The sequence below is a fragment of the Nanorana parkeri genome, unplaced genomic scaffold (genome assembly GCF_000935625.1).
Source record: "Nanorana parkeri isolate BGI_ZX_2015 unplaced genomic scaffold, ASM93562v1 scaffold826, whole genome shotgun sequence".
Lineage (NCBI taxonomy): Eukaryota > Metazoa > Chordata > Amphibia > Anura > Dicroglossidae > Nanorana > Nanorana parkeri.
In genome coordinates, this window is record NW_017307094.1 from 513,046 (window position 1) to 539,848 (window position 26,803).

General features: G+C 38.5%; 1 protein-coding gene across 1 annotated transcript in view; it reads right to left on the reverse strand.

Annotated features, from left to right (window-relative positions):
• The window catches only part of PDE1C (phosphodiesterase 1C), a 135,559-nt gene that overhangs the window by 35,375 nt on the left and 73,381 nt on the right, over positions 1–26,803 (reverse strand). Inside the window, exons 8-11 of the mRNA XM_018565264.1 lie at positions 13,841–13,969; positions 8,322–8,423; positions 2,746–2,866; positions 447–528 (exon numbers count right to left, since the gene is read on the reverse strand). Coding sequence (XP_018420766.1) covers positions 447–528; positions 2,746–2,866; positions 8,322–8,423; positions 13,841–13,969 — 434 coding nt within the window. The remainder of the gene's footprint in view (positions 1–446; positions 529–2,745; positions 2,867–8,321; positions 8,424–13,840; positions 13,970–26,803) is intronic.

Sequence of the window (26,803 nt, forward strand, 5' to 3'; positions counted from 1 at the left end):
GCACTAAAGAAAACCTGTTGCTTTGTTTTTAATGGGTAACACATAGCTTTGTTTTAAGCATGATGGTCATGCTCACTAACCAATAGTTTTTGCTATGAAGGTGAAAGAAGGTGGATCTTCACTTTAGGAAGTAAAGTTGGCATTTTCATATCAAAGCTTCATCCATTCTCACGGGTGCTCCAGAAGGCATTTAAAGGTATGTACAAATATTTGTGGGTGTGTGCTTTACATTTATGTTGCTGTGAAAAGGTTAATTTTAGCATGATAAAGTAATATTGTCTGTACAGAAATAAAACAATTAACAATAAAACTATGCTCCCAGAAAACAAATATTTTGTGCATGTATGTTAGTAAGCTATATATATATAAAATAAATATAAATGAAAGGAATGCTTCATATTATGTTAATCTTCATACAGAATAAAAAACGCTTTTTGTATTCTTACCTATTTGGGATTGAGCAACCATTGTTGAATTGCGATCGCACAGTGGAGAAAACGGAAGGCCAAGTTCTGCTTCTTTGTCACCCTAAAAACAACAGTAAATTGCTTGACATACTAATATAGTATCATAAAAACTAGATTGAAAAATAAATACTCCAAGCAGGTGTTAGTAGTAAAACACTGAAGAGGAAGATCTAATAGGAGACTATAAGATCTGTCCATTCTCAGCACTGTACTAAAACAAAAAAGCATACAATACCTCCAGTGGACCTCAAGGGGAAAGGGGGTCAATTGGGGGGATGGCACAGAACTCAGAGTTGGGTTTTAACTTTACTTCTGAGGCCAGATATCTAAACACTCTGTGATCAAAAGACTGCAGCAATGTTCATTGGTACCAACAAACAGTCTAACTTTTGTCTTTTGAAGAGCGGAGGGGACAGTTAGGGTGATACTTTGAGACAAGGTTTGAGATATAGCCAGGGGCAGAGTTGTGGATGGCTTTGTAAGTGGTTGTTAATATTTTAAATGTTATCCTTTGGGCTATTGGAAGCCAGTGCAGGGATTGACAGAGGGGGGTTGCAGAAAATAAGTGGTTAGTTAGGTGAATGAGTCTAGCAGCTGCACTCACGATAGACTGAAGGGGGGATAGCCTTGTAGAGGTAGGCCAATGAGGAGGAAGTTGCAATAGTCAAGACGAGATATAACAAGTGAGTGGATGAGTGATTTTGTGGTTTCTTTGGTGAGGAAGGGGTGTATTTTGGAGATGTTACGAATGTGAAGGCAGCAGGATTTGGATAGTGAGTGGATGTGAGGAAGAAGGGTGAGGTCCGAGTCAAGCATGACATCTAGGACCTTGGCATGGGGGGAGGGCTGGATAGTTGTGTTAACAATCTCAAGGGAAACGTTGGGGGAAGGTGCATAGGCAGGAGGAAATATCATGAGCTCAGTTTTTGAAAGGTTGAGTTTTAAGAAGTGTTGCGACATCCAGACTGCTATGTCAGTTAGTAGATTAGTGGCACGCAAGGACACTGTGGAGGTTAGTTGCAGAGTAGAAAGGTAAATTTGAGTGTCATCCGCATAGAGATGGTATTGGAAGCCATGTGAGGTTATTAACTGACCAAGGGAGGAGGTGTAGATAGAGAAGAGAAGGGGTCCAAGCAAAGTTTATAGGTTTTTATCAGTTTACATTTCTGTATATATTAAAATATCTTGATACATGCTCAGAATGCAAACAAAGCAAATATTTCTGCATGTACGTCTCTTTTATCTGTGAGTTATTGCATGGTGTATTGTTTCAAACAGATGTTGAATTAAAATTGTGCTTGTCTTTTAGCTTTTTGTAGAAGTAATTAATGTGTCTGGGACTTGTGAAATCTTTTTAAAATTTAAGGTCAGAAAATAATTTTTTCGTTATAAATAAAAATATGATTGTGTAATAAAAAAACATAAATAACTCTCCAGTTGTGTGAAAAACAATACATTAACTTGATTCATTTTTTGAGGTTTAACATTTCAAACTTTGTTCATTCAGTTTACTCTGACCTTGAAAATAGTCATTTGGTTCTTATTGATTTTTGTTTACCTTATGTACTATGATGCTGCCTTTGTTTGACTTTTGTAATGATTTACTGTTTACATATCATCATTCACTCTTTATTGCCAGCATTCACTATCTTCACTAAAGTAGTTTACCTTCCCCGATAACACCCATGAGACTAAGTAAAATATGTACATATCATCTGAATTTTCAGACACCAAGAATTATACCATAAATCCTACAGGAATTATTCTGCACATATCAACAGACAGTGTTAGTGGAGAACACAAGAAGTTTTGACATTACCAAGAAGATTTGACATGACCCTTACTAATATACTAGGAGTTCTATTTATTATTGTTTTCACACATTTTCTTAGTCAAATCCAGTTAGAAAAATGTGTGCATTTTAGGTTAAAGTTGTATGAATCTTGTGTGGAAATTTTTTTAAATGTAGAGGATTGTTACCTTTGACACACAGGTACCTTCTACCCAGCCATACGCTGTGCAAATGCAGTTCGCACAGCATTCTTGCCACTAGATGGAGCCGATGAGCACAGGAATTAGCCATGCTCCTCGGTTCCATCTAGCAAAACACAAAACAATTTTTTGACAGATTTTTATAAACAGTACAAAAACAGTTTCTTGAAATTTAGATATATTTCATTTCAATATTTAATACACCATTAGGTTTTTCTCAGGCTAATTTTTAGTTGTTTTTTTACTGTTAACTGAGTAAAATATTCAGTAAACAGACATTAAATACCTGTCTAAAGAATTCTTCTAGCAATGACATAGTCCACCTGTGATGGAGGTCCCAGTTTTTTGCTGGATGGCTGATGTCTGCTGTATGCAACAACAGAGATAAGGCTTTCGGCCTATCAATCCTGTAAATTCAAATAAATGATCAACTTAATTACAGCAGTCTGGAAAATAGATATTTTGTTCTATTAATGTAAGTTACTGTTTAACCGCATATACTAAACATTATATTATCTATACTGTGTGTGTATGTATATGTGTATATATACAGTGTATATGTGTATATATACAGTATACAGTATATATACCTTGTGTAAATACTTTCACTAAGGAATGGGAGACAAGCAGGCTTTGGAAAAGGACTGGCATGGATGAAACCTGACCATTGATGGTACTTTAGGCCAAACTCTGACCCAGACCCAACTGATGGAAGGACAACATTCATCCCACAGAGTGCTTCCTGGGATTACATTTTCTGTCTTTTCACCAGAACAAGCATTCCTCCAAGTGTGATGATAGACTTTGTAATTCAATTTCCTAGCCTTTGGGAGTGTAGGGATGACCAATAGGCCCCTGTCTCTCAGGACTTGGGCTTCAACAGCCTAGCCATTAAAGCTAGTGGCTGAGAAGCAGGATGGTGAAACTGCACTGTGACAAAAGATCTGGCCGATCTGGAGTCTGCAATGAGCTTGACTAGCTGAAGAGCACATCCTCCTGTGCCAGTTTGTGCAAAGACAATCACCGAAATGCCTCTGATCTTGATTCTGCATAGTAGGTGAGGAAGGAGCTTTAAAGGGGGAAAGCCATAGATCAGGTGGAACTGATACGACAATGTCACCTGAGCATCCACTGTGAAGACCTCAGGATCCCTGGTCCTGGCAACAAACTGGTTAAGTTTATTGTTGAACCTGAATGTCAAGAGATCCATGTCCAATATTCTCTACCTTGGACAGAGAACTAGAATCACCTCTTGGTAATTGCTGATGACTGAGATAGTCACCTTCTGATTGTCCACACCTGGGAATGTGCATGGCCGTCAGAGCATGATTGTGAAGTTCTGCCCAAGCCAGGGGATAAGCCAGCTTTAGCTTTAGCAAGTTGTGTGACTTCTGATGCATCCCTAATGGTTGATGTAAACCACTACCATTACATTGTCCGACTAAATCTTGGTCGGGTGACCTTGTAGCCAAGAGTTCTAATGTTGAAGGGACAACTAAACTGTCCTGATTGGAGACTGGAGTTGGTCTGGGAAACGTAAGACCCTGGACAGGGCTGTAGTCAAGATTAGGCCCAGACACTCCAAGTGATGAAGGGGATCCAATGATGATGTATGGAGAGTTTAAACCTATCACAATCTCTGCAGTGCAAGACAAAATCTAAGCCAACTGCAAGAGATTGTCCAGATATCCCAATATGCAGATACCCTGAGAGTGGATCTGTGTGAGAACATGGGCTAGCACCTTGATGAAGACCCAAGGTGCCATGGGCAGGTTAAAGGGAATGGCAACAAATTGGCAATGTTGCATGCCCGCAGCAAAATGCAGATTTGTTGATGTGTTGGAACGTGGATGTGTAAGTAGGCATTCTTGATGTCTATGGAGGTCAGAAGTTCTCGAAAGTGAAGAGAAGCAATAACTGACAAAGTAGATTTCATGTAGAATTTTTGAACTAAAAGGAAACCTTTGAGAATTTTTAGATATAGAAGGGGGCAAAAGCCAGATTCTGCCATGGAGTCAGTGAACAGGCTTGAATAGAATCCCAGGAAGTTTTATATTCTGGGACAGGAGCTATGACCCATTGAGAGAGGAGCTGCTTGAGAGCAGTGTGAAGATTCATTGGCCATTGAAGAAAAGTTGGCAAGTTTGACAGCATGAAGCAGGGTGAAGGCAGAGACCAAAACTCTAGTTTCAAGGCCCTAAGCCCAAGGGTCTAGCAGCAGACTTTCAACCTACTCTTCACAGTGGATGCACCTCCACAATGAAAGGAGGGCTTGTTTCTGGACTCTGCAGATTTGGCGGTCAAGGTCTTACAGTGGAACTGTGTCCTGGGATTGGACTTGGATCTTGAGACCTGAGAGAAACAAAGGGAACTCTTTTTCACGTCAGGAGCTGAAGACTTAACTGAAGGAAGTTTTGCCTTCTTTTTTCTGGGGAAACTTCCCTCCCATGACTTCCCTCCCATGACTTCTTTGATATAGGTGTCCAAGGAGTCAACAAAGGTGGGTTTTTTTAAAGGGTATTTGCACAAAGCACTTTTTGCATTGAAGCTACACCGACAAATATTTAAGCCACTGGATCCTCCTTGTATGTACTGAAGGAAGGCCAATCCTGGATATCTGATAAAGTGTATCTGCAAGCCCATCAACACAGTAGTGCAAGGCCACAGACAAGACCTCCAGTCATTGGAGGACAGAAGGAGCCACAATTCTGAGCCATGGTCTTGGACCACACAGCTAGACTCTGGCAGACGGATGTGGTCTCCACAGCAGGTTGCAAACCAGGTCCTGCAAGCAAGAATAAGGCTTTGTAAAGGGCTTCTATCCTTTTGTCCACAGGGTTCGTAAATACTGGTAAGTCCTGAACAGACTGAACTGACTTTTAAGGCTTTGCTAAGACAGGAAATAGCTGGGCGCATGACTGGGACAACCCACTTCTTCAGCAACCCCTCTATAATAGGATATTGCTGAGCAAAGCACGTGGGAAGAAGAATGACCTTTTAAGTATTAGACCATTCACGGTACAATACCTGCTGCAAGAGCAAGTGCACAGGAAAGTATTTTGCAGGCTGAGGCATTCTTAATAAGCCAAGTTGGTGACCCTTGGCCAGGTCATCGCAGACTGCTGTAGGGCAAGGCATGTGTGCCATCCTCATCCTTCTTTTCAGGAAGTTCAGAAGCAGTCAGAGGGAAATCGGAGATGGTCTCTGAGGGAGATGAGAGGACCTGGCTGTATAGGCTATCAGAATCAGGACCCTTAGGAGAAATAGTGCAGAACTCCCCTAAGCCATTAGTTAAGCATGAACTGGCAGGGCCCACTGGCCTACCTCCATTGTGCCTATTATCCTCCATAGAGTGTGAGGAATGTCCCCCCCAGGAAAACTCACAACCATACACAGGAAGAGATAAACGTACACAGGAAGGGATAAGCCTTCTGTGACCAGTCACTTTAGGCAGCAGTGCGCCCAGTAACATTCAAAAATTCAGAGAATTGCTGTACTATGATAGGAGAGGCAAGTAATAGGAAAGACCGATCCACATATGTACTGCCAAGATGAAGTGTTCATGCACAGTGCACCTAAATGGGAAAGAGGCCATTCAGGCACAATAGCATTCCTGAGTAGGAATAAGCTTGGGTTTGGATCAAACCCGGTCTGAATGAGCTTCTCTGAACACAGAAGAAGCTTCTCTGAAGATGGAATGAAACTCCTTCAGCTTTGACCCTATCAGCTGTTGCTAGGGAATTCCCCATCCACAGCTGCATGTAACCAAAAGGTTGGGATGCAGTGATGCCATTGACTATTATAGTGAGAAAAATAATAATTTGATCACCTTCAGATTTTGTAAGTTTGCCTATTTACAAAGAAGTGAAAGGTCTATAATTTTTATCATAGGTGTATTTTAAATGTTAGAGACAGAATATAAACCAAAAATCCAGAAAAAAACAGAATGTACAAATGTTATAAATTGTGTTGCAGTTCAGTGAGTAAAATAAGTATTTGATCCCCTACTAACCAACAATAATTCTGGCTCCCACAGACTGGCTATCTGGTACACAGATTAGTCCTTTCAATTTAAGAAAATGCCCCTAATGACAACTCGTTATGTATATAAAAAACATCTCTTTCTTCCATTCAAACCTCACCACCATGGGCAAGACCAAAGAGCTGTCAACGGACGTTAGGGACAAGATTGTAGACTTGCACAAGGCTGGAATGTGCTACAAGACTATCGGCAAGAAGCTTGGTGAAAATAAAACAACTGATAGAGCGATTATTCACAAATGGAAGGAATACAAGATAAACATCAATCGCCCTCGGTCGGGAGCTCCATGCAAGATTTTGCCTCATGGGGTAAGGATGATCATGAGAAAAGTGAGGGATCAGCCCAGAACTACACGGGAGGAGGTTGTGAATGATCTCAAGGCATTTGGGACTACAGTCACCAAACAAACCATTGGTAACACAATACACTGCCATGGATTGAAATCGTGCAGCGCCCGCAAGGTCCCCCTCCTCAAGAAGGCACATGTACAGGCCTGTCTGAAGTTTGCCAATGAACATCTAAATGATTCAGAGAAGGATTAGGAGAAAGTGCTGTGGTCAGATGAGACCAAAATTGAGCTCTTTGGCATTAACTTGACTCGCGTGTGTGGAGGAAGAAAAATGCTGACTATGAACCTAAGAACACCATCCCTACAGTCAAGCATGGAGGTGGAAACATAATGCCTTGGGGCTGTTTCCCTTCTAAAGGTACAGGCCGCTTTTGCCGCATAATGGGGCCAATGGACGGGACCATGTATTGTAAAATCTTGGATGAGAACCTCCTTCCCTCAGCCAGAGCACTGAAGATCAGTCTTGGATGGGGCTTTCAGCATGACAATGACATAAAACATACCGCCAAGGCAACAAAGCAGTGGCTCAAGAAGAAGCATATTAAGGTCATGGAGTGGCCTACCAGTCCACAGACCTTGATCCTATAGAAAATTTATGGAGGGAGCTGAAACTTCGAGTTGCCAAGTGGCAGCCAAGAAATCTTAAGGATTTAGAGAAGATCTGTAAAGAAGAGTGGACCAAAATACCTCCTGAGATGTGTCCCAACCTGGTTACCAACTACATAAACGTCTTACCTCTATGCTTGCCAACAAGGGTTTCTCCACCAAGTACTAAATCATGTTTTGCTTGGGGATTAAATACTTATTTTACTCACTGAACTGCAACTCAATTTATAATATTTATATCATGTGTTTTTTCTGGATTTTTGGTTATTATTCTGTCTCTATCATTTAAAATACACCTATGATAAACATTATAGACCTTTCATTTCTTTGTAAGTGGGCAAACTTACAAAATCTGCAGTAGATCAAATAATTATTTTTATCAATGTATATGGCCATATGGCTATATTTGGCCAATAACATTCATCAACATCATAGAATCTTGCTAGAAAAAAACCCAGAAAAACCTTGAGAAAATGAACAAAGAAAAAAATTAAAGTAGTTTGCTCCTCTGAGAGCAAAGTAAAGAGGTATGTTCTCCTAAAGACACTAGCAAAAAACTGAGGCTTCCCTGAGAGTGGGAATGGGAGTATAGGTGGTATACTTCCAAATTTGATTTGCCAAATCTCCCAAAGGTAGCTGCATAACCCACTGGTTCCAGAATGAAATCAGGTGTCCTGTAAGATACGATTAATATATTGTGTACGATTAATACGATTAATATAATCTTTAAATCTCCTTTAAACAAGAACGAGGTAACTTCAGAATGCCTAATAGCTTTCACAGGTTGCCTTTGAAGTGCAAAATAATAAACTATCAGTATATGCTGTGACCTTTTACTGCAGGACATCACAACAAGGTTACTCACCCTTCTGGCTGCTGCAAAGCATTTTTCATTGCTTTGATTTGTTGGAAATGACAGGACATATCTGTAGCCAACACCATCTCAATCACCAAAGCCCGGAATTCCCTTCAGGGTTGTCATAAGGCAGAAAGTAAAAGAACGTGTAAGACATTAGTTTATCTTGTGCATAGGCTAATTGTTTGTGACATTTTGACTGCAAACCATATGTGTCACAAACCCCATGCAGATATCTTTATTCCAAGGGAGGTAAGCTCATTCTTTTTAAATATCAAATTCAGTGTGAGTAAGTTAGTCAGAAGAATAACTCCAGCTAGAATTAATGCAAGAAAAGGAGAGGCATATTTATTTTGCTGTCTTTTTAATAAATGTAGTTTTCATAAAATGAAGCATAATAATATTTGTTTTCCAGAAAAAATACTCAAAGTTTTTTTTTAAATTTGAGTTATTCTTCTATACATTTATTTTTACTACATACACTAAAATTTCAAAACAATTCACATACGGTTGAATATTATGATATGCAAATCAAATAGCAATTTGGCTAAATTCAGGGAGAATCACATATTTCAGGAATCATTTCCTTTTCCTGCAGATTTTCCACTTGTATATATTAAAATAAATTGAAAATGTATGATTTGTTAAAAAAAAGATTAGATGTTCTCCTCTTTTTATGTGCATATTAGCTATCACTGAGCTCAGAAATACCCTTACCCCTAAAAGGTTCCGTCTCAGTGAAGACACTGTTTTCTGATAAAACTAAGTGCAAAATGGTAGTGTTTGTATAATCACAATCACTTCCAGTGTTGACAATGTCAACACTAACATGGTGATCAATAGCTTTGTTAATTAAAAAAAGTCAATCTTAACCCTAAATGCTAAACTAAACTGTAACCCTAACCTTATCCCAAACGCCAACACTAATCCTAATGCCAAACTTTAACTCTTTGCTTATTAACAAGGTCATGTGATTGACTTGTCAATGCTAAAAAAAAAAGCCATTTTGTTGATGTCATCGATAACTGCCCCTGTATTGCTTTCTAGTTGCATTTGGTGTGTACCCACATAGAAATGTGTGTGTTAAAAGTAAAAAAAAAGATTAATAAGCATTTAAAACTTACGCTTATGTAACCTTCAGAAGCCATTTAAAGCCAGCTGCACCTTTAAAACCACCTTCATTTTGCCTTCCCTATTGACTCCAATGCATATTGCCCAAACAATAATAATAACAAACAATTGTGCCCAAATGTCCTAATCTACGCTGAAATTATGGTTAGGCAAAAAACAATAAACAGTAAACAGAAGTATGATTTTTTTCCCCTGTAGACAGTTTACATTGAATAAATAAGTTTGTCCATGATTTAGATACTTCTAAAAAAAACCTCATAGCTTGGTTCACTGGTAAGCTCTGAAAATTAATATGTGACAGGTAATGTATATATAATCATATTATAAATTATTTCTTAACCATTGTAGGTGTCCAAAATGGCACAAATTATTCTGATACAAAGTTTGTGGATATTGACATCAGGTGAAATTACATGAGTTAGACTGAATCCTGGTTTATTTTATTTTTTTCTCTCTTCTCTAATAATTTATGAATGATTGAAACAAGTATTTTTTTAAAATTTAATTTGCATTGTGCTATTTTTAATTTGTGTAGTGGACCGTTAGATCTGAACGGACAACATGTAAATAAAAATATGCTGTAAATTTCAGCTGTATAGACTCATGCATAGTATCAGGTACACTGTATGTACCTTCTGGCAGGCACCTATGAATTATACATGAGAGTTAATGAGTGTATGAACATTCCATCTTATATACTGACAATGTTAGCTGTAAAAAATAACTGTAGAGCTTGTGGACTCTGGGGGCCTGCTGTAACTTACTGTAATGTGCACACTCGTGATTTTGGCTCTTGTCTGCCTTATCTGACCACAGAATGACAAGTGTGGCTATTTCTACAGTAATATCAGAGGCTATGTAAATTAGAAAAGATGGTGATAATGTTGCACAATAGCATATCACAACTTTACACACAAAATTATAACGACAATTTTTCGACTATGTTTTAATAAATACTAGCAGATTTATTATAACAAGTGTTAAAAATAATTCTTACCTTAAAACATTTTGTAATTACATTTAAAAAAAAAAATGTCCATTATAGTAATCAACTGATCAGGAACCAGCTTATTGGTTCCAGATTGTAAATATTTAAAATGACTGTCAGTGCCAGCCCTCATAGTTCTGAAATATAATGTAGATGAACAACATTCTCTCGATCTGACTGAAAATTGTAACCTACAGATTAACCTCACTGGTGGTCTGATTATGTCAGTATTTTTTCTTTTTGTTTCTTTTTTCTATTTTTCACTTTTGAATTTCCCGCCTGTTCCGCCCCTTCGCGACGCCGGCGCTCACAGGGAAGAAACCCAGAATCGGCCAGAGGACACAGTGGGGCTTGTAGGGACAAGGTAAGTGACAATAAAGTGTAATCTCGAGTATGGCTCGGGGTTACCGCTTTTGGTACTGAAAATTAACCCCGAGCCACACTGGGGAATACCGCCAGGGAGGTTAAGGATGCTTAGGTGTTAAACAACCCAACAACTCCACCGCACAAAAATTATCCAGATATCAGCCAATCTTACCATGCATGTGGTGTAGGATCACACCATGTAGAGTGGTAATGGGTCAGCAATAGCTGTGAGCAATAAACACTTGCTTCCAGTATTAAATTCATATAGGCAGCATATCCAGCATACAAATAATTTAGGCAGCTTCTTACAGAACAAAAATAATGCACAAAATAAATCCTAACCTGTCTGGAACTTACTAATCATAAGAGTCTTTTTTTTAAGATTTGAACCCTGTGTCCAGCTTCAGCTAAATGTTTTTTTTTTTGCACACAAGGCAGCCAGCTCCGGGTATTTTTCTCTCTAGGTTTTTTTCCTCAAGTAAAAACACAGTTGTGTACTGTCTGTGATATGTTATTTGCACTAACAGTTACATTTTCAGGACAAGCTTTCAGCCGTCTGTCCCCGTCACAGTCAAAGCAGTACTGATACAAAAATATTTAGAAAAATGTTTAGAAAATAAACTATAAAAACAACACTTTTTTGAGGGTGGAAGCGGGAACTACGGAGATGCTGTATATTGTGGATATTGTTAAGGAAATTAACTGTATCTTACAGGAAGCTAGCAGTAATTTTAACTAATGGTTTTATCATGTTTTCTACAAGGCCTGAGATTTGTTCAGTGAGTGTATGCATAGCTGTCATGATTGGACTGCCTGGATTTACTGGCTTGTGGATCTTCGGCAACATATAGAAGTTCCACATTTCTGGTTTATCTAGGATTGCACTGATGAGCTCTGAATAAATGTGGGTTTGTAGTGTTTTAATAGACCTTTCAGTTGTTGATTAAAATCATGGGAGGGATCATATTCCAGTTTTATATTGAGTATCAGCTGCAAGCTGCCCCTTGACATCTTGTATATATTTGTTTGTGTCCAACTGTATCCCCTTTCAATTAAAGTAAAAATGAACTATTCAGGCACATGTTGGGATTTCCAAGGCACCTGGTATCTATCAGGGATAAAAATGGCATACCTCAAAATACAGGAAACCCATTTACTGACACAACTATCTCCACAGTTCCATCTCACACCCCCAAAACACCAAATGACCCATCATATACAGCCAGGCCACAAGATACCACTGCATTTGTTCTGACCCAGAAGACAGAAATAATTACTAATCTTTTCATAAAAAAGGTTACAGCAACAAATCCATCAGTGCATGAATGCTGCCTTGAAAATCCAAAGAGACAATATCCTACAATACAATGAGAAGAAAACATATAGCCATGTACCTGCAGTAACCAAATACAATCCAGCCCAAATAAAATAGCGTGTACCTCCTAGTGACCATATACAATCCAGAACTAAAAGGCTTTATAGTGATCATCAAAGAACTGCAATCATAATAGAGGACAAAAGGCTGAAATAAATCTTCCAACAACCCTCGAAGCTGGCCTTCAGACAACCACCAGATTTAAATTAAACATCATGCTGACTACAAGGATGCCAACAAGAAAATAAAACTTTGGAATAAAAAATGCTGTAAACTGGATCATACAGCTGCATCTCTAGTGGTGTACCTCATTCAATACAGCAAATGCAACCAGGAATGCTAGATTGGTGAAACAGGACAGAAAACAGGGAACTTTAAACATAATCAGAAAAGGAAAACCTTTAAACTACAAATTATAATTCTGTTTGACACAAGAGATAAACTAAATCGGGACCTCAGCTTTCTAAATCACTTTCAAATAGATTTATTTCCTATGAAATACTTTTATTACCCAGGATTTTTTCACCAGAAATTGTTATCTATGCAGAACTTTTTCTCAATGCTATGTCGAACCTTTGTGTATTAGTACTGCTTGGACCACAAAGAAGAGGGTAGACCCCCAAAAGCTTGCCCTGAAAATGTAACTGGTGCAAAAAAGAAGTATCACCTACACTACTCAACTGTGTTTTTGCAAGTGCACTAATATTTCTATCAAGCTTTCATTAAAAATGTAGAGACTGCAGATGATACAGCAGTGTAAAATTGGTCAGCAGCAAAACAATTTTAGATAGAAAGTCTAGGCCCAAATTACTACAGACAGAGGACGGGCTAGAGCGTTACTACAAGAATTAAAAGAGAAGTAAAGCCGAACCTTCTTTTGGCTTTATTTTTCTTTTGGGTCACAGGAGTACATTAGTAAATGTACTTACAAATTCTTACTGCTCTTTGGATTTTCGTTGTCTTATTACTCTACTTTTTCTTCTATACTAGGCAAGAAATGTATCTGCTCTTTCAATAGAATTTTGGATTCTGGCATCTTACCAAGGGACACCCTTTATGCTCACATTATAGTCATTCCCAAGCAGGGGAAGGATTTGTCCCAATGTGCACAGTATTGGTCCCATCTCAATGTTCAATACAGACTTAGAGGTCTTTATTAAAATTTTGCATAACAGGTTGCTTCCCCATGTCCCTACTCTTATTGATTTGGACCAAGTAGGTTGTATGGCTGGCAGAAATGCTAAGGATAATACCATGAGTGTAATGAATATTGTCCACGGCTCTGCCTCTAATCATATTCCGCTGATCCTTGTATCATCAGAAGCAGAGAAGTCATTCAATAGGTTTACCTGGACTTTTTTGCATGCCACTTTGGAGATAGCGGCGCGCATGCGCATTCTGCAAACTAATTTATAAATGCCCGAATATAGATTTAGTATATTCGGGCATATAATACATTTGTTATATTGGATTCGGACAAACTGACGAATCAACTGAATTTAGTTGATTTGCAGGTTCAACCGAATCCAAATGCACATGTCTAGTAATCATTGGCTATCCTTTAGGATCCACAAAAGTAGACAATATACTGTACATATAATGTCTTTACCCTAACATAACTGTAAGCATAGACATGCTTACAAAATACTTATTGCTTACTCATCTCACCTCCAGTCATCCTTGGAAAGGTTATAAAGTATATTCATTTCTTCGTCATCCTGCAGTAAGCGATATGCTGCACTTACATGATGATTTTCAAGTACAGATCGGTCATTATACAAAACAGCTGAATCTGATCTGAAAAAAAAGAGGAAAACTAAATAGACTGAATAGAAGGTAAATAGTGGTTTACATTTCTGTCAATCCTCATTAAAAAAATCCAAACATTTAGGGACATAGACACCACACCCCTAATTCAAACATATGAACAACAAAACAATAGCGATATGGAGCTTTTAAGGTTTCACACACTCATGGGGGTTGATTTACTAACCGTATAAACACACCACAAACATGTATACACCACTGTAGTGTGTTCCCTCCCAGCATGATCTATGGGTGGAATCTAAACACCTTTGTAGTGTGTACACACCCAGCAGGTGTGTTGTGCAAAGCCCTGCCCTGAATTGCAAGGTGATGTTGTGTAAATTAGCTCTACATTGTGTTGCTTGCGTTGATGAATGCAGGAATGTAAATGCATGAGCTAACCATTTTTGTCTAAACTGTGAAGCAGCATTATATATGCATCGTGTGCATGATTTTTCCATATATGGCATTAGTGGAAATATGCTTATAGAGACTTTTTGGTTGATAAATACGCTTTGCTGTGTAAAAATCACACGCACCTGGTGCGTGCGTGTGTTTAGGTTAGTAAATCACCCCCATGGTGTCAAGGTGTCAAGAAACTCATTCACATAGACTTGCTCCAAAATGTGTTCCAAAATTTCACAGATTACTATTCTCAGTCAACATAAAGGTTTTCCTTATTTCATTTTTGGAAACGAATACATTTGTAACAGAAACACATCGAAATACATTTTCTTTGTTTGTCCACTTAAAATTGGTCTTTCAACTTGATTGCTTCCATTATGGGGGTATCTTAAAGGAGAACTCAGTTTTGTACTTTTAAGTGGGAATGAAAAGAATGTTAATTTAAGTCTACATCTGACATTTTTTAAAATCTAGAAGATAGACACAGATGAATAACAAATATTTTCTTTGTTTGTCCACTTAAAATTGGTCTTTCAACTTGATTGCTTCCATTATGGGGGTATCTTAAAGGAGAACTCAGTTTTGTACTTTTAAGTGGGAATGAAAAGAATGTTAATTTAAGTCTAAATCTGAAATTTTTTTAAATCTAGAAGATAGACACAGATGAATAACAAATATTTAACTATGATGGTGGGGTTGATTTAATGAAATAAAAGAAAAACACCGGGGTAAAACTGTTAGGGTACGCATGGATTATTGCCATCTTTGTTGAGCATCAAAATAATGTTGGCTTTGTACCTTCTGCTCTGTTTTAGAAAATACTTTCCTGGTGGTGGTATAGCAATCTTTGAATGTATGGCCAGGTTTAGAATCAAAGGCTGTCTGAACTTTCATATCAAATCAAGATTTTCTGTGAAAATGCATTCAAATACATTTATTGCACATAAACACAATATAATAACAAAATACTAACCCAGATATCCTCCCCCCAGGGGAATGAGTACAGGGGTACATTCATCCCTTTTACATTAATTCCCACAAAGAGTTTAAAATAAATAAAGGCAACCACACTGTAAAATAAAATATGTGAATAACGTTACCCGATGTAAATTCACTGTCCATCACTGTAAATTGTCCAGTGATGCAGATCTATCATCAAACACCACATCGACACGTAACATTTTTTCCCCTCTGCACTAAATGACAAGCCCGTTCCTGTGTTGGACTGCAATCTCAGGTTTAGTTTACTAATTTGACTGTAGTCCATCATGGGAGTGAGCTTGGAGCTGTGGCTACTTTACAACACATACAGGGACCATGGGGAACAAAAGTAGCCACTCTCCAGAAAAAAGGACAGTGTCAGCACCAATTCAGAGATGATTTGATGATCTACAGCTGAGTGATACACAAATAGGAATTTTTGGTAATGGTTAAGGTACTTTTTAAGCTTTAACTCCTGAATTTAGTGTCACTTTAAATGTACAGTCTGGGTTAAATTCCACTTCCTCTCATATCTTCAGTATTAATATCATTAAATATATAAAGCAATACACAGGCACTTTCACAGCTAAGGATTCTCTAACATTATATGATTTCCTATTAATTATAAGCATATTCTAGAATTTATTTATAGTGCACTGAGAGGCTGATGATAAAAGGCAGGCCTCTTCTGAATGGTTGGTTTCACCCAGACTGGAAATTGCTTACTGACATTTAAAGAATGCAGGCAAAATAATAAATTTTAAGGACACCATCTGTAAAACTATGATGTGCAAATGTGCAGTTTTTCTTTTTAAGAGAAAAATAATTATATAGCAACATTTTAAAAGAAAATAGTTTGAATTTTACAAAGTAGTTTAAAGTACATTTACACAACAGCATGTTTTGTTTTTTAAAATAATAAAAAAAAATGAAGGCTGATATCTCAGTACACAATTCACATGTTGTAAATACAATAGTATTTATAATATTTGCTTCTTCATGTTTTCCTTTTCTACCTATAGATATCCACTACCATGTAATTTAATTATGCATACTATTTAATAAACTGTCAGAGGTGCATCACTGGTAAAGGTGCATCGCATTTTTAGCTACACAGGTTTATGCCTTCACGGATACTTGCTGATTATTGGCCACATGGGTTTGTCATTTTTTGAATATCACCATTTTTAGAGTACAGTTCGACACAGACTTAGCGCAACATAAATGCATTAATTCATTCATTGTATAATAAATGTGTAAAGATAGCAGCCTTGATTATGATCTCTGCTAGATAGGATGGGGGTTTGTGCAGGTTGGAAGAATCCATACAGCAGATTGGGTTTCTAACTGATTTCAACCAGCTTAATTATACAAACATAAGCAACATTTTCAATTTCAGCAAAAAGAAAGCTCTATCTGTCCCCAAAAAAGTATAATGAAGACCATTTGCTCTTGCCTATCATAAAGTGGGTCTTTCCCCTCCTTACAAACTAAGGGCTCATTCAAGGAGGAGGATGGTATCCTCCTGGGCATCCTACATGAGGATTTCGGTGGGAGAAATATGCAAAGCAGCTAGTTGGAGCACTCTGAACACCTTATTTTGCAACATTACAAATTGGATGTTTATTTTGGAGTGGATGAGTCTCTGGGAGTATCCATCCTCTCAGCTGCTCTATCAAGATGATTGTCTGTGCTGTCTGTTTTTTGATATTACTAAACTATTTTGAATGTTATCTTGTGTGTTTGAGTTTTTTCCCCCCCCCCCCCAGGTATTGCTTTCACATCACATGGTGGGCTGACATGAGGAGGGCCAGGAATAAAAAAAATTGTTATCCCATACTTACTGTAATTTTCCTTTCCTGGCTCTTCCTCATGTCAGCTAGACGGTCCTACCCTTAGCTGGCGCGAGTTCGTGTTACGGAACATTGTCTTGTGAGTATTCCTCTTTTAATAACTATTAGGAATGTCCTATTGGGGGTCAAGAGGGTGTAGTTGACCCGTAGTTAGCTGGCTTAAGGAGGAGCCAGGAAAGGAAAAGTGTGTGTCTGTGTATGTGTATATATATATCTATATATATATATATATCTACATATATATATATAGATATATATATATATATAGATATATATATATAATTTCAAATGTTAATTGTGTGAAATTCTTATTAACTGGGCTATTGAAAATAGCGACAAGATCACTGTTTTATTGGAAAGAAGTTGCCATTCTCGGGTTAAAGAAGAGGAAATTAGGTTTGTTTCCAAAGAGTATAAGAGTCACTGTCAGACTCGTGGCTTGAAATATTTAAAATAACTTTTCATGTTGTGGGTATCTTAAATTGCTAATGTCACAATGAGATGGAAGAATGATACCATGCAGCAAGCATGTTGCAGTGACTGTTAAAGGAGACTGCTTTGGTGGCAGCAAGTGGTGCACACAGCAGTGTAAGAATAGGGCACAACAAGACACTGTAGAAAGCTGTGTTCAAGCTCTGGAAAATCCTCATTTAGGCAGACTCAAAAAGCAGGCTTTCCTAAACTATCATACTGCAGTTCACCAGTTACATACCTGTGCAAAGCCAGATTCCTCCCGTGAATGTGCCAGACATCCCCTCAATTTAAAATTATGGAACTGTCACAGAAGCCAAGACTGTCATTCCAAGTAATATGTAGAGCAGCTGGAGACTGATGCTAATATTAGAGCACAACAAGAGTTTCTGTCACTAACATTTTGAAACTGCCCCACAGAGGATTTTCAATGATAGAGCAGCTGTGTCCCTGTTTCTTGGGGGTTATATTCTGCAGTAAAGTCATCCCTAAGCCTGTGTTTTGTTCCAGAGTAAAAGGGGCACCGGCTGTCATTAGTGGGTAGGCCTAGACCCACTTGCTCTTGTTATTGCCTTTGGGAAACTGTTAACAAACTCTAACAAAAAGTATTCAAATGCTTGCCTACATCAAATCTACCATGCACATGCCTCAGAAAATACAGTGAACAAACATTCTGAGGACAAACAACATACCTGAGAAAGAAAACAATGTATGTGCCATAACAGAAGCCATGCCTATGTCTTACTGCTGCTTTGCATCTTTGGGGCTCTAAATTCAAGTTTGAGTAACAATATCTGCTATACCATGACCTACCACTATCTCCACTACTTTGGGTTTTGGGATACACGAAAAAATGCCTCTATTGATAAAAACAAACTGCTAGTAAAGAAATGTGATTCTATCAAGAAAAGAGATGTTAATATTATGGATCTCCTCTACAAAACCCACTACCCAAACTTGATATTGTCTGTAAATGATATATCATTAAATATGATATACCTCTAGAAATATATATATGCAATCATAGAGACAAAAAAATGGGAATTTATGGACTGCTAAATGCCAAAAAGTTTGTATTTTTTAAAAGAATACTATATTTACAACAATGCATTACAATAACAACAAAAGCTATCATGTCCAGTTCATGATCTGCTTTTGTAATATTGCGATAACTTTAACAAATAGTGTTTTATCATATGCCTTGTTATAATGTCTGGGTACTGGTAAAACATAATTTATAATAAAACACTTGCCCAGAAATGTCAGTCATCCAATTCATATATAGATTTCATAGCACATTTTCTTTAAGTACCGTATATACTCGAGCATAAGCCGAGATTTACAGCCCATTTTTTTGGGTGAAAAGTGCCCCCCTCGGCTTATACTATCTGTGAGCTCTGATAGTATACACAGCAGAATGACTACTGAATAGTAATTTATGACATACATACTGTACAATACACATAGGGTATATTTATAAATGTTTTCGCACAAGATTCCCACAGCTTTGACAATTGAATCAAGCTGGAAAAATGTGTGGATCTGGGGTGAAGAAAATGTATAAATAGATCCCACATGATTCACTTAGTACTGTTTTTGTGCATTAGAGCAGAGATGCCAAAATCAATCCTTGGGAACCACTAATTAAGCATCTTTCCTAAAGCTGTCCGGCTTTTATCTTACGAACATGCTACACACCCACCGAAAATCGTACGATTCTCGGCAGGTTTTCGAACATGTTCGTAAGATAAAAGTAATGTGACCTTACAGTAGTAGAGGTCACACGGCTTCCACAAACCTTACGATAATAGTACAATCACGGGATTTCCCGCGATTATCGTACGATTTTCGCAAGGTGTGTGGCACTTTAAATCTTCACAGAATACTGGGTTAAATTAATGGCCATCTTTAAAAATTGTATTTACTTGCTGCAGCTATACAAATACCTGAATCCAATGCCTTGTATTTCCATATCAACCGGTTACAATTCATCTCTTACAGAGCTCACCACAATAAACTAGAATTTGATTGGTTGCCATGGTCTACTGTAATTTGCTCATCCTAATTGTTTAATTTAGTTTTGTTAATGCACTGAATGCATGCTGATTGAGTTAACTACCCTCCAATATGTTGCTTGCTACTTGGTATTTAGAGCAAACTGTGTGCACCAGTAGTTCAAAACACATTTTTGGAGTCATAATTATCACATATTCTAGCAATGACTGTGGAGTCAGCAAGTTTTAAGTATTCTATAGCCGCATTGGTGCCTACATGGCATAGCTATGTGTGATAACACCTCACAGCAGAATCAACTAGGTAAACCTGTTATTGTATTGTAGTTAAAACTGGAATCGACAACTGTTAAAAGCTGTCAGGTGCTAAGTAAGAAAGATTGCATAGTTAACCCTTTAGATGCCAATGCAGATATGATTTTACTTGTTTGTCCTTAAACATGACCAGCCGGTCAGACCAGCAAAGGCTGTTTCTATGCCTAAAATATACAAAATACATACAATGTATATCTCACAAGTACCTAATAAGCTGTAAATGCTCAACCTATTTTGTACTTCTCATAGGAGCTACTGCCAAAGTGACAGCTTGTGCAACCACCAAGGAGTTTGATGGCAAGGAAGGCATTACATTAGATTTGCACTCTCCATCAGAATCCTCTTTTTAGTCTTAAAAACACAGGCAGAAGCACACTCAAGATGTACAGTTTGTAAATGTGTCAGTTAGGATAGATCAGTCAGAGGAAGAGCCATCAGCAAGTTTGTATTTTAAAGTGTATTTCCACTTATGCAGCCAAATTGGGATAACACCTAATGTACTGTATATTTGCTGCATGTTCTTATTCACAGAGCATAAGCTAAAAAGATAAATAAAAAATGCGTATACTGCTTTTACTTGGGTTGGGGTTTTAAGGGTTAACATTTTTACTTGCTTATCTTTCTTTGCAATGTTAGGAGAGGCTGTGAGGGGTCTGAGGTGGTTTGTCCATTGTATATTAATTAAGTGAATGCGTGTAACACAATCCTCAAATTTCAGTTGTAAGCCTTTCTATTAAGACAAATCACTGTAAAGGGGCTCAGAAAAATCTGGAATTAGCCATCTGCCATGCTTTAATAAAACATCAAAAAGGTAAGAAATACTTTTTTAAAATTATGTTTCTTTATGCTGTGTGAATAGAATCACGTAACAAACATAAAGAGGAGTTTTCTCAAATTTAACTGCAAATGTGGAAATACACTTTAAACTCCCTGGCAGTATGATTATGCAGGGTTTTAACATGCCAAAGCGGTAGATTGTTTTTCATGGCAATTTGTTGTTTTATATTGTAGGCCTGTAGTTCTTAGTAAATCTTAGGAATAACTCCCCTAAATCTGTGTAAACAAGAGTCCAGTAGACATCCCGGGTATGATAAAGTTTGAAACACGAAATCATAAATTATAATAAATAATTTAAAAAATGGTCCAGCAAATGGGAATTCTGGGGGATCTGCCTGATCTGTACCACAGTCAGTAGAGTACCAAGTTCACACATCACTGAGCTCAGTCGCAGAATTGTCGCTGTCGTCACTTTCAGTGTCTGATGACGAATTTCCCAACGAATCGCTATCACTCAATTCTACCTGGTCTAAAACCGCTTTTGACCTAAAGGGATGCTTTTTGGATGCCATGGACGTTCTCAAGTTTCCAGGCAGAAAGAACAGTAAAAGTGCAGGCAGGGCACTGGACAAAGCTCTAGGGACAAAATTGAAGTGAAATAGTTTGATACATAAATGTAATTATAGCAGATTACAATGTATTCTGTGTAAATGTCATGTTTTCACTTTCGAATTCCCCGCCGGCTCCGCCCCCCGCTATGATGCACGAACAGTAAACTGAAAGCCGAATGCCGGCACCGGCCGGGCGCACACAGCAGAGGACACCGCGGGCTCGCAGGAACAAGGTAAGTGACACTTTTGTGCTATCCCGAGTGTGGCTCGGGGTTACCGCTCTTGGTACTGAAAATTAACTCTGAGCAACACTCGGGAATACCGCCAGGGAGGTTAAGGCTATGTTTGTCTGGCAGAATAGAGATTTTGGGTGTGATGTCATATCTATGAAATATTGTCACAGTACTGAGCAGCATGGTGGCCAATGGGTTAATGATCCTCCCTTGTAGTGCTGGAATAATGGGTTTAATAGCCACCAGCGACAGTATGTGCATGAGTTTTGATGTTCTCCATATGGTTGCAGGATTTCATACACGTTCTCTGGGTTCTGCCTATGCAAGCATCAGTGAGGTATGAGAATTAAATAGTTCTCTGTAAAATCAATACAGTTTTGTAAAATTATATATATATTATATTGTCAAAAGTATTGGGACACTCCTCCAAATCATTGGATTCAGGTGTTCCAATCACCTCCAGTGAAGGGAACTCTTAAGGCATCAGCATACCAAGACATTTTGGACAATTTCATGCCCCTTCCTGTTCCAATATGACTGCGCACCAGTGCACAAAGCAAGGTCCATAAAGACATGGGGGTCTATTCACTAAGCTGCCGTAGGCATCCGAGTGAATGACCGACCTAAAGCGAAGTGAGCCGAACACTGTTCGACTATTCACTTCAGGCTGGCTTCGCGTGGCTTCGGGTCGGTCGAACATGCTGAGCAAAGGCAGGTGTCCCAATACTTTTGACATTATAGTGTGTCATGTTTGCCATGTTTGGGTTTTGTAATTAAAGCCTTTCCTGATGATGTAGTCAAGTCAAGTTTATTTTCCCTAAGATGGCTTGTTCATATTTACGGTGACTGTTGTTACTTTGCAATATTGTTAGCGCTATCTATATATCTAAGCATTTTAAATCTAGAGGAAATAAATTACCGTTATTACTGAATAAAGAGATTACCTACCAATATCACAAGCTGACATGTATGTGTCCTAGGGAACCATCCGGGCACCACACCCATATAGTCCTTCCTGATGATGACAGGGATGGAGCAGGGGCCAATCCCCAATATTGAGTAGGAGGTAGGCAGAACACTGGCACCTTATATAAATGAAATGGGGACCTATTCAAATAGCCATTTTTTTTATTCTGACGGCAGCCAACAGCAGAAGAAAAAAAAAGAAAAACCAAGAAGGGAAAGGTTTACTCTGCTCGATCGAGCAGAGTGAACCTTTCTGGGAGAAAGTGTTTCTCTCCGGGGCGGCCAGGAGCCGTATTTGATTCCCTGAGCGTCCGTGAGAGTAATGACAGATGGCGTTCCTGGATTCCAGGTAACCAGGAATGCCATCTGTCATTACACACTGAGAACACGGAGAGGCCGCTGTGATATCAAAGCGGCCAGGCCGGGTTCTCAGTGTGTAATGACAGCATCCCTGGTTACCTGTAACCAGGGACGCTGATCTCTCTGCAAGTGGCCGGAGCCCGCCATGTGATGACGGCTGGCTCCGCCCAGCTGTCAGAAGCAGGCTGTCGGCCGGCCGGCAGCCGGCCACTTGGCCAGCTTCGGCTTTCACCTCGGCTCAGTCGAGCCGTGGCATATGCCTTCGGCTCGACTGAGCCACTCTGCCAACTTTGGGAGCTGTATGGGCTTTAGTGAATAGCCCGTACTGCAGCCCTTCAGTTCTACTGAACCGAAGGGGTTCTGCGGCCGAAGCTAGCCGAAGGATCAGCCGTAGCTTCGGCTGATCCTTCGGCAGCTTAGTGAATAGACCCCTAAATATTGTAGTCTATCTGGTGTATCTCACCAGCAAGGACACAGACAGTAAGAAATACTAGACAGATTCTAACCCCTCACCACTCTATCCAAAACGGAAAAAAAAAGTTGTTCTTTAACAATGACAGGCAGTACAAAGTGCACATTCATTTAACTCATAGGCATTTTTTACTTCCATAGGCTGAAGGTACCATATGGAAAATGTTGATTTCTGCATTTTTCTTTTTGCTTCTGTTCTTACTGAAATATGGATATATGGCAGTGCTACACTAAAAAAACTATGGGCCTTATTTCCTAAAGGGAAATAGGCTGTTCACTTTACAAGGGAATTTGCACATTGTACAGGAAGTTTCCCGTTAGTTTAGTGAATGAGGTGAAACTCTGCTGTCTTCCATCATCCAATCAAATGCAAGCAAAAATACTGTTTTTTTTTTCCTATTTTTTTGTTTCCTTGCATGTAATTGGGTATTCTTGACAATGTAAACGTCCGCCACATTCACTAAACTAAGAGAAACCTTCCCTTAAGTGCCAATTCCTTTGAAAAGTGAACAGCCTATTTGCCTTTAGTAAATCAACCGCTATATATCCAACTAATGATAAGTGGATCTCATAAACCATGCAATTCTATTTCATTTACCACCTGTACTTTAGAATGTGCATTTAGCATCCTTAATAAATGACTGCTGCAAAAAAATCAATTACAGAATACAGACTCATTCAAATGAGCACGTTTTATCTTGCAGATATGGTTTGTTGATCTTAGCTTCCTCTGCATTGAAACAGGCTTTTCTACATAAATGGCAGGCTGCATTAATATTTATGGATATGTAGTGCCATCATTTAGATACAGTGCAGGTAAGCACACACTTATATATTAGATGTCAAAAATTGCCCAGGAATGCATTTGTTGAACACAACATCAGAACTTGCTACTCGCCCATGAATTCAAACAGCAGAGCCCATTTTAGTGCAGAGGGAGCACAGAACAGTGAGCTGCATGGCATAGCAACATAAAAGAGTGATGGCATAAAAAGACCAAGTGGTCCATCAAATCTCACCTTTCTTTTTGGGGGGTTATTTTGATTTTACTTTTTTTTTGTGGATGTAAATGTCTGTGTTTACCCAAAGAATGTTTACCCAGTTCACTTCTTGCAGCCGTATATCCTTTATGGACCTGAGCAATATTTGCATTTCAGCAATAGGTCTATTGATTAGGCGATAACTTTGTCATTACTTAAGATAACAAAGTAATACATATATTGTTTTTTTAGTACAAACAAGTCTTGCTTTTGACAATATTGTATTGACCAAATATCGTATTTTCTATGCAATCTATCTAGTTTGACCAGTGTTAGTTTTAAAAGTGTGGACTTAAAGTGCACATTTTATGCTATCATTTCTCCTGCATATAATGACACTAAAATGTGCTTTCTGTTACAAAGCATAGCAAGTTATTTGCACATAAAAAGCCTTTTTTTTAAATAAATCTTGAGCTTTAATTGTTGTCCCTAAACAAAAATGAACTAACAAATGCATGAAAAAAGTTTTAAAACAATCTTTAAAAAATCAACAGCAAAATATCAGATAAGTTACCTGAGGGCTATTAAGGGGTCAATTAGTAACACAGTTTGTTTGTTTCATTCATTTTTTTTTTTTTTTTTTTTCTTTAACGCTTTGCTTTAACTGACATCATATGCAGGCAAGACATAGGAGGTTATAAGGGTTTCTGGAGGGGTGTAAATGACCGTCCAAGAGAGATATTTTAAAGTAATATACAAAATGTATTGCTAATACATGCTTGAATAATTGCATACATGATTCAAAACAATCTTATTAAAAATCTAAACCCTGCAGAGGATACATTGGTAAATTCATTATTATCAACTCTAAAATTCATTTGGTCCGACAGTTCATTATGTTGTTCAATGTAATTCAGATGTGGTTACATTATTATAACCAGATGGTAGTTTTCAAAGCATATCTTAACTTAATAGGCCCCGATGCGTTTCACCATGGGCTTCATCAGGGGACCCATTGAGGATAAATCATGCCGGGTTGATCTACGGTATGAGGGAGAAGTGCCCAGGAAGCCAGTTAGGAGCGGGCGGGGGATAGACCCACCGTTGTCTCCACTGCTTACTTGGTTTGTCACACCTGGGACCCCGGGGTCCTTTGGGGAGGAACCTATATGCGGTATCGAGTTGTCCAATCGCAGTCGCCAGGAGTGTTAGTTCTCTCAGATCGATATTTGTGGTTCTGCGGGGACTGCCACGGGACGCTACAGGCTAGCTTCTGCACTCCAGAGTGAAAGCAGCAATCACACGAACCACAAATATCGATCTGAGAGAACTAACACTCCTGGCGACTGCGATTGGACGACTCGATACCGCATATAGGTTCCTCCCCAAAGGACCCCGGGGTCCCAGGTGTGACAAACCAAGTAAGCAGTGGAGACAACGGTGGGTCTATCCCCCGCCCGCTCCTAACTGGCTTCCTGGGCACTTCTCCCTCATACCGTAGATCAACCCGGCATGATTCATCCTCAATGGGTCCCCTGATGAAGCCCATGGCGAAACGCGTCGGGGCCTATTAAGTTAAGATATGCTTTGAAAACTACCATCTGGTTATAAAAATGTAACCACATCTGAATTACATTGAACAACATAATGAACTGTCGGACCAAATGAATTTTAGAGTTGATAATAATGAATATACCAATGTATCCTCTGCAGGGTTTAGATTTTTAATAAGATTGTTTTGAATCATGTATGCAATTATTCAAGCATGTATTAGCATTGACTCTTGGACGGTCATTTACACCCCTCCAGAAACCCTTATAACCTCCTATGTCTTGTCTAATTATGTAATTAGGGGGAGAGGTGTAAAACTAGGTACACACAGGGGGACTACCCATAATTTAGTAAATTTGACATCATATGCAGATCAAAGGTCACACCTTTGATCTGGTATGATTAAACCAGAGTAGTTACAATGAAGCAATAATAACATTGCTGCATGGTAACTCTTAATGACACTGCAGACACGGTGCTGTGAGTCAGTTTAGATAGGAGCAGAAAGATCTGCACATGTGTAAGTAAAATGAGTCCTGGCTATGAAAATTAAAGCCAGAACTTTCTGCAAAATGCACCTGTAAAGTTGTAGGGAAGAGGAGCAGAGCATACTACTTAGTTTAAGATTAATTTTTTTAGGCAATGTATAGCACACCCAAATCCAAAACTGGTTACATTCCTTTTACCCATTTAATGTATCTACACAAAGCAGTCCATATTGTCCATATTGTTGAGGTGGAAAAAAACTACATACAATAGTTGTTTCTTAAATTAACATATAAAAAAACTGCAAACTCTTGATATAATGTCACCCCCTTCTTTGACCCCCACCCCCCACC